The sequence below is a fragment of the Serinus canaria genome, chromosome 3, assembly GCF_022539315.1.
Source record: "Serinus canaria isolate serCan28SL12 chromosome 3, serCan2020, whole genome shotgun sequence".
In the NCBI taxonomy this organism is placed as follows: domain Eukaryota; kingdom Metazoa; phylum Chordata; class Aves; order Passeriformes; family Fringillidae; genus Serinus; species Serinus canaria.
The window spans coordinates 65204245-65212724 of record NC_066316.1 but is presented as its reverse complement, the minus strand read 5'-3'; the positions used below and the strand labels follow the sequence as shown (position 1 = coordinate 65212724).

Genomic DNA, 8480 nt, shown 5'->3' with positions numbered 1-8480 from the left:
GCCAATGAGTTCCTAGTGGCAATTTGTGCACTGAAAAACTAGGCACTGTCACCAGACAGAAAACTTCTTGGATGTAAATATTTTGTGGTTATCTAACCAAAGGTACCTGACATTCTTAAGAAACTACCTCATCCCCTTCAAAACTAATTACTGCTTTTAATCATATGCAAAACATTCTAAATAGTTTTAATTATATGCAACAAGCATCCTGAATATCATCCTAATGAAAGAGCCGTTCCCTTTCTTTTTGTGATGCTGGAGCTGATGCTGGCTCTAGGGTGTGCATACTACAGTTGTCCATTTAGGGGTGAAACTCACTAATTGCTCTCAGCAGCAGTTAATTTTGCTCTTCCAAGGACATTCAGCATTTCAGACAAAGTTACTTGGTCTTCGCCTCCGCAGCCAGCGCAGCCTCCTTCCGCCACTTGGCCTTCTTTGCCAAGTTCAGGCTCGTCAAGGACTCATGACGTGCGGCAGCCTGAGGAAGTAACAGCGTAGGAGTAAGGGTGCACCCAGGGAAAGCTACCCAGCCTTGGGAATGGGCAACAGCCACTTAGGGTGGTGGGGGTGACAGAGACTAGATTAGCTAAAGCTTGGGCAGCTCTAAGCTGCTGCTTTTGGTTTAGATTTGTGTGCTTTACACAGAATTCCATTATTTTAAAATATGCTACTCGGTCATACCTTCTTAGCTGAAGCAATCACCGCAAAGCAGGCAATAATTGAGAGCCCAATCATGATGTAACAGGCTTTCACTCGAGCTTTGTTTCTTGCCTTGTCTAGCATCTCTGGCCTGCAATTAAAATAGTCAAATTGAGTCATTAAAAAAGGCAAAGTATCTCTTCAAAACGTTGCAGACATAACATCACAATTTAAAAATAAATACAGAATTAGCTTCTGAAGCAAGCATCTTTAGCTTGCTGCGGTTAGTTATGTATCAGCCATTTTCTGATCCTAATCTATTTCCCATGGCAAAGCAACATGTAGTTGATTTAGACTGTTTTGGAGTTTTTTAAGCACGGAAAAAATTGCTCAGGCAAAAAATGTTTGCATTTCAATGCCTGGGGTTTTTCTGGCTACACCAGAAATCATACCTTAACCCCCTCAATTTTCACTATGTTTAGAATTTATCTGTTTAAAACAGATGGAGACATATATGTAGTGTCGGACCGAGTAAAAGCAAGTTCCCTTTATTCAAAGTTAACTTTAGAAATCAATTACTGGTGTATCTAACCTGTTCAGATGGTGTTCTGTAGGCTAAGGACTTTACATCTTTAGATTGTTGATTAAAGCAGAGTTTGTAGTACTATGAGTTAAAGGTTCTAGCTGTTTATTAAAGCAGCAGCCTGACAGAAAGTGGGCAGCTGAAGTCAGCCACCTCACTATTTCAGGAATGTACACCTAAACAAGAACAATCTACAGGATTGTTTTTGCTGGTAATCAAAGGCAAAAATAGTGAAAACTGCTGTCCTCTGTTTGGCAGTAAACGGTGCAAAGGAGACGTTTTACAGCCCAGATATCTGCTTTGTTTTCAAGCTCCCATTTCCACCCTCTTCTGTTCTGAGCCAGCAGCGTGGCCCTGGGAACCAGCAGTACAGGAAATCATGAAAATTGTCACAAAACATTCAGCTAAGTTTTTCCAAGTCAAACATTATACTTGAGAGTACAATTTTTAAGATATAATAATACTGGCTGTGTACCATTTTCCTTTCATAATTCATAATGGAAATGCTTTTTATATATATAGATAGATATTTGTAAGATATAAGTACTTGTTTTATACATATGTATAAACCCACAACTATATATGTGAAAAGAATAGTTGCATAAAGAATTGATTTTGTGTTCCAAGTAAACATGGTGTAATGCTCTCTTTCCTTCAAAAAACCAATAGATTTACTTTAAAGAGTAATGTGGTGGGATGGGGCAGAGCTGGGGATTTGACAGTGCCCATGAAAGCCTGCACCAAGGCTGAGGGCTGCAGTGCTTTGCTCTAAGGTTCCGTGTGGTGGAAGAGGACAGGTCCTGTGAGTGGCAGTGCTGTATCAGCCCTTCCTTGCCAGCACACACAGGAGGGGCACGTTGAGCACACTGTTTCTTGCAGGTGGCTAAAATGTCTGCAGTTCTAAGGAACTGCTTCTGGTTTTTGATAAAAATCACCTTCAAAACAAACTGCACATCAGACTGGCACGTAGGATCATTAATCCAATAATCCACTTGTGGCAACAAAAGCAAAACCGTAAATGTTATTAGTCTGATGTATTAGCCTAATTATATTTCACTGTGCACTAATTGAAACTCCTCTGAGGCAGATTTTCACTTTCTCCCTGCTTTCTGCATCTGCTTTAAGGAAAACAGGACTTACAATGTTCTTCCCTAATTGCATATTTTGCAATTCAATCCTTAATTAAGACTTTTCTATTCAGTCCTTAATCAAGATTCCAGGCAAACCTCTGCTGAAGTGAGCAACAGCTGGGGCTTTAAAAAAAAAAAAAAACAAAGAAACCACAACAACCTTGAAAAAAACCTGCAGATTTGTTTCATAGTACCAACAATCTTCAGCAGTTAGGTTGTGTTCACAGGTAGCAGCACCTTGCAATTCTTCTTTTGACAAGAGTTAAAACAGTGCCACAGTTCAGCCTCAATGTCTAACAATCAACTACTTCTAGTATATTACTATTTACAGTATAGTACAGTATGGTATAGTCTTACAGTTCTAAAAATACTTTGCATACCCAGAAAGCACAGTGATAACCTGCCAGGCCTGAAAGGAGTGATTTTTGTGCACGTGTCTGTATGACTGACAAATGCCATGTCTTTATAAACATCTCCTGGCAATTTGAATAGCATTTACAGCTCCTGAGACATGTCTGAACCTTCATCTAGAGGAAGATGGTGAACCTAACAGCACAAGATAGGCTAAACTGTCCAGAAAGCCACTGTCCAGCTCAGCAAACTCCAGTGAAACTGTCAGGAACCAGCAAGAATAGGCAGAGGATGTACCTGTTGCTTTACACTGCTCTGCACAATGTTTATTCTCCACGTATCCCCCAAGGCAGGGACATACTGTGATGATAAAAAGTAGCATCCTGGAAAGATGTCTAACATGCTAACATCCTAAGAAAAGGGAGGCTTAAACATTAGAGGGGCTTCAGGTGTTTAGTGCCTGACTCCCTTAGGGGTTGCTAATTTTCAGCAAGTCAGAGAACTGTAGAGTCTGTGTGGTTTGGGTGGGAAGGGGCCTTCAAAGATCGTCTAGTCCAGTGCGTCAGCAAGAATAGGAGGCTAAGGCTATATCAGTTTTCCTTGATGAGGGCTTCTTCTCTCATTATCTCCTTCCTTATTTTTCCTCAAATTCTATAATAAAAATTAATTTATTGTATGTAGCCACTCAGCGACAGCTAACTTAGAACAGTTTATGTGAGCTATAAACAAAAAATATTGGTTACCAATAACATCCTTCTCTGACTGCACGTTAGGACTAAGCAAAACAAACAAGCCAGTACATAAATGTAACCAAGGCTGTCTACTCAGATGGATCTGTTCTTAATCCCAGGCTCTAGGGACTCCAGCAAGGAACATTTTCTCATCTTAACCTCTAACCAGGACAGGAAATTCTCTTGCCCTCTAATTTGTTTCCAAGTCTCAGTGTTGTAAAACTGATCGTTTTAAGCTCTGTGGAAAAGCTTTAAATTTTCCACAGAATCAGGATCACACCACTGCTTTCCCTTCAGCTCCATGTTACCCTTGGACAAGGCCAGTGCACTTACGGGATCCTCAGAGGAATCTCTTCTTCTGTCTTGAAACGTCCAGTCCAGAGGAGGATTTTTTTGTCAAACTTCGAAGGTTTGCAACTTGCAACCACCCTGTGAGCCTGCTCAGCTTAAAGAGTAAGAAAAAAGAAACAAAAAACCACTTTGTAAACCGTGCACCTAGACAGAATTATGACTGACAGTAAGGCTTAGAAGGGAAAAACCCTACCCATTTTGGTCGTTGGAAGAGTAATTTACGGACTAGATCTCCGGGTTTCGGCTACGCAGAGTCACCTCCGCACCGTCTCTGGAATATCCCCGCACACAGCGAGTATTTCTGCGGGTCTGATTCTACCTCCCCGCCGCCGGCGGCTGTGGCTACCCAAGCGAGCAGGAGAACGCTCGGGACCACCCGAGCTGCGGTGTCCCCGGCGGGCAGCCCCACCGGGCAGCCCAGCCCCGCTCCGCTCAGTCCTGTTCCCGAGCCGCCCGCCCGCTCATCCCCCCATCAGCCCCGGGACGCCGCCCCGGGCCCGATCCCGGAGCCTCCGCTTCCCCCCGGCTCGGCGGGCAGCCCCTTACCGCGGCTGGTGCCCGGGCTCCTGACGGGATCCCCGGCGGCCGCGGCTCCCCGCGCGGGCGGGCGGAACGGGGCGGCGGACAGCAGCCGCCCCGGGCGGAGGCGCGCCGGCAGCATGGCCAGGACGGCGAGGAGCGGCCGGACCCTCTACCTCGGCCGGACCCTCTACCTCGACCGGACCCTCTACCTCGGCCGGACCCTCTGCCTCGGCCGGACCCTCTACCTCGGCCGGACCCTTGCCTCGGCCGGACCCTCTGCCTCGGCCGGACCCTCTGCCGCAGCGGGAGCGACCCCAGCCCCGCCCCACCCCGCCCCGCGAGCCCTTCCAGCCGCGCCCGGAGGAGAGGCGGGACGATCGCCAACACCCGGCGAGATCCGTCCTCTCGAATAGGCATCCTGTTCACCTACAGCACTCACGGATTGCAACTCAAGTGAAGAAAGGTCGCTGTCCGAGACAAAACTCAGCTAAGGAAACAGACGCGATAGTTCAGCTTCATGTTAGGACGTGCACCTGCTGGAGTGAGTCCTGGGGAGGGCCACAAAAACAACCAGAGAGCAGGAGCACCTCTCCAGTGAAGACAGGCTGGATGAGCTGGGGTTGTTCAGCTTGAAGAAGAGAAGGTTCCAGGGAGACCTTATAGCACCTTCCAGTGCCTAAAGGCGGCCCACAAGAAAGATGGAGAAGGTTTTTTTTTTACAAGGGCATGTAGTGATTCCTGTATTCCCATTACAAGGAGTAATGGCTTTAATCTGAATCAGGATGAGTTTAGAATAGGAGGAAATTCTTTCCTGTGAGGTTGGTGAGACACTGGCACAGGTTGCTCGGAGAGGTTGTGGATGCTCCATCCTTGGAGGGTGGGATGGGGCTTTGAGCAACCTGGTCTAGTGGAAGGTATTTCTGCCCATGGCAGCTAGATGATCCTTAAGGTCCCTTGCAACCCAAACCATTTTATGATTCTAGGTAGGGTATAAGGTCTGTGACACAAACCTGCCCACATCTGTGTTTCTGTCATTTTACTGCTTTCATAATGCTCAAATATACTGATTCTCACAATAGGCTTTTCCATCTACTTCAACTGAAAAAACAAATTAAAAATTGCTGTTATTCTTTTCACATCCTGGGCAGAGTTTGATTAAAAAACGGAAAACAAACAAACAAACAAAAAGCCCCAGAAATCAAACAAAGAAACAAACCGTGAAAAAAAAAAACATTCAGAGAAACCAGCACAGACTAGACATTTACTAAGTAACAGCCTGTGTCAGCGTGATATTTGTGACAGTTTAAGATTGTCTCAACACAGCTGTATCTGAGGCACCAAACAGTGGAAGATTTTACATGCATCAGCCAAAGCCAGAATAACTGCAGATGAACAGAGGAAGTCCCACTCCCCAGGGATAGATCACCGTCTGGCAACAGCTTAAGTCCTGTGACAGCACAAAAGAGGAGTTTTGAACTATTTGTAGCCAAAACCTCCAGCTATCTTTTCTTCAGGAGCAGAGCAAAAGAAGGAGATGCACCTCTTTCCATGCACACACACTGCTTGAGCAGCTGTGCCCTCTTTCAGAGCGTTGTCAAGGAGATGAACACACATCAACAGAAATGACCTAGGGGATCATACTTTACCTTTGCTCAAAGAGAGTGGCATAGTGTGACTATGTCAAGCAGTGCTCCTTGCCCCAGAAGACACAGCTGGGAAGGGTAGGAAGAGTCAGCACATCTGGGCTGGGCTCAGTGTTATTCGTTATGAGCAGCATCCCAGACACAGCTATCAGTTGCCCCTCCTGATGGTCGCCCACACATTTGGAGTCACTGCAGATCCAGTGGAGGAAGCCTGAGCTCATGTAGTTTCCAGCACTCACCAAAGAACTGCTCTAATCATTGTGGGCAGCTGAAAGGCATCTGCACAGCCAGAGCTACTGAAATCTTGATGGAATTACACTCTGAAGAAGAGGATGTCAAACACTTGCTGGCCTTCGTGGTCTTCATTCTCCCTGAAGATATTCTACATTGTGTGATAGTGGCTTCAGAATGCAGCATTCAGCATTTTTAACAATGGATGACATAACCCTAAAAAGGTTAAATAATGTTTACATCCAGAGTGGCCTCCTGCTGACCTTAACAAACTGCTTTTTCCCATTTGATTTCTCTGTGCACAGCACTGTATTTGTAGACGTTTGTTCTCTCTATTGCTCTCAGAGATGGAAAACGTGCTGTGATATGTTAGTGCTTTGAGAAGTGGTTCCAGGATCTTTCCAAAGTAAGCAAGCAGTGTGTGCTCTGGGTCAGAAAAAAGAGCTGATCCCTTTGGCCTCACAAGGCCTGACCTATGGGCCATGGCCCTGGGAGCACCAGGATGAGTTTGATATGACTCTGGAAGGTGATACCTGTTCTGTGCTCTGGGGATGAAAATCTGTTTCAGACTCATTTAACGTCCCCGTGACTGGCAAGAGGAATAGTTAGATTGCTGGAATACTTACTGCCCTGGGCAGGACAATGTGCACAAAGGCTACTTTAGCATAATAAACTCCTGTTTAAGCTTTTTCATATCCTCTGTGTAGGGTAGCACAATCCCTCTATGTTCTACCTACCATCACTTGCTTCTTGCAGACAAGGCATTTAAAACCATGCCAAACATTTTGGTCTAGGGTCTCTTTTTTGAGGTCAAGTCAAGCTCCAAACCTGTTACGTCCTCTCTGCTGCACCATGGACTGTGCTTTGTGCAGAAGACCTGGAGAATTAGATGTAGCATGGAGGGCTCCTTTAAAATTCTGCCATATGTGATGTCTTTCCTCAGAGATACCTCGGTAGAGACCTTCACACTGCTGTCACCAGGTCCTGTTCATCAACACATTCCCCTATTGTCCTGTAGGATGTATCCCTGACCACACACAGCTTTCAATCTAAAGGATGTTTCTAAACAGGCTGAGGTCTATAGTGGAAACAACCTTACAGGCGCATGTATTGCTGTTGTTCAAGGCCAAACAGAAGCTCAGGGGGTGAAGTAAGGAAATTAAGTAAGCAAACTCAGTTTTAAGCATCAATATGGCTTTAATCATTCCCTTTCAAATAGCTTCAAGGCATGCTACACTCAACACTTTAGCAAAAAATAAATATAGGTACAACATTCCAGCCAAATTAACTTTTCTAACCAGCTGATTGCTGACAGTTCTGCAATGTAAGTTTTGCTTCTCCCTTTCAGGGGAAGACTTCTTGTTGTGTTGTCTGTCACACTGCAGGCATTTTAACCTTATCATGCACAACCTCATATGCAGAAAAGTATCTGCAACTGCAGTCAACATGCAAATATATACACATAAACCTTCATTCCTATAATCAGCAACAGAACATATGTATTTACACAAATCCGTATGTGAATTGCACTCTTGCCTTTCAAATGACTTTAAAATACCTTAATAGTTACACAACAAGGATTTTAGTATTATTTTACAGTAACATGGAACAGAACTTAAATAGCAAAGTTTCTTTGTTCTGGGCTTTATGAATATGGAAAAGTATTTTCCTGTTCCTGTATTGACAATGTAGTTCTGCTGTTTCAGCTCTGTCTGGAAAAGCTCTGTGGTACCATTATCCTGACAGAAAAATTCTTCCTTCTCTGACTGTTCCCTTTGCCTCTGATACAGAAGGCATAGCACAGCTCATGGAGCTACAGAGCAGAGACTCATTCAGTGCAGATGGTGCCAGGTCATCCTTGTGCTATTTCTGTGTATCCTAATGGTGCATTGTCATGTTCTTATTGCAAATCACATTTTTTAACGTATATATCAACCCCCTTAAATTTTCCAGGGTGCCCTCCTGATGATACTGGTTATTACATTGTTTATGCTAATGAGAGGAATCAATTAGTGGTTTTAAGTTTTGACATTACACATTGACTTTACACTCTCAAATAAAAGGACACCTGGGGCTCTTTCTCCTCATGCATCAGAGGAGGTGCATGAGGTGAATCAGTGTGTCTCTTCTGAGTATGGGAAAAAAGGCAGATGAACATATGTATAACTACAGAGCTCCAGAAGAATTCTCTAATTTCTTTACAGCTCTGTCTCTAGTTCATTATCATGCTGGTAAACACAAGAAAACTCAAATGTTACTACAGCACTCATCTGGAATAAGTTGTGCAATTTTGGGGAGG

General features: G+C 44.5%; 1 protein-coding gene across 1 annotated transcript; it reads right to left on the bottom strand.

The window, feature by feature from the left end:
- Positions 1-65: 65 nt before the first annotated feature.
- FAM162B (family with sequence similarity 162 member B) lies at positions 66-4446 on the bottom strand. Its single transcript, XM_050971977.1, has 4 exons — positions 4332-4446; positions 3768-3879; positions 682-790; positions 66-478 (listed from the first exon to the last, which is right to left on the bottom strand). The coding sequence occupies exons 1-4, from the start codon at positions 4444-4446 to the stop codon at positions 380-382; spliced, it is 435 nt and encodes a 144-aa protein (XP_050827934.1). The 3' UTR covers positions 66-379.
- Between the last annotated feature and the right edge of the window lie 4034 nt (positions 4447-8480).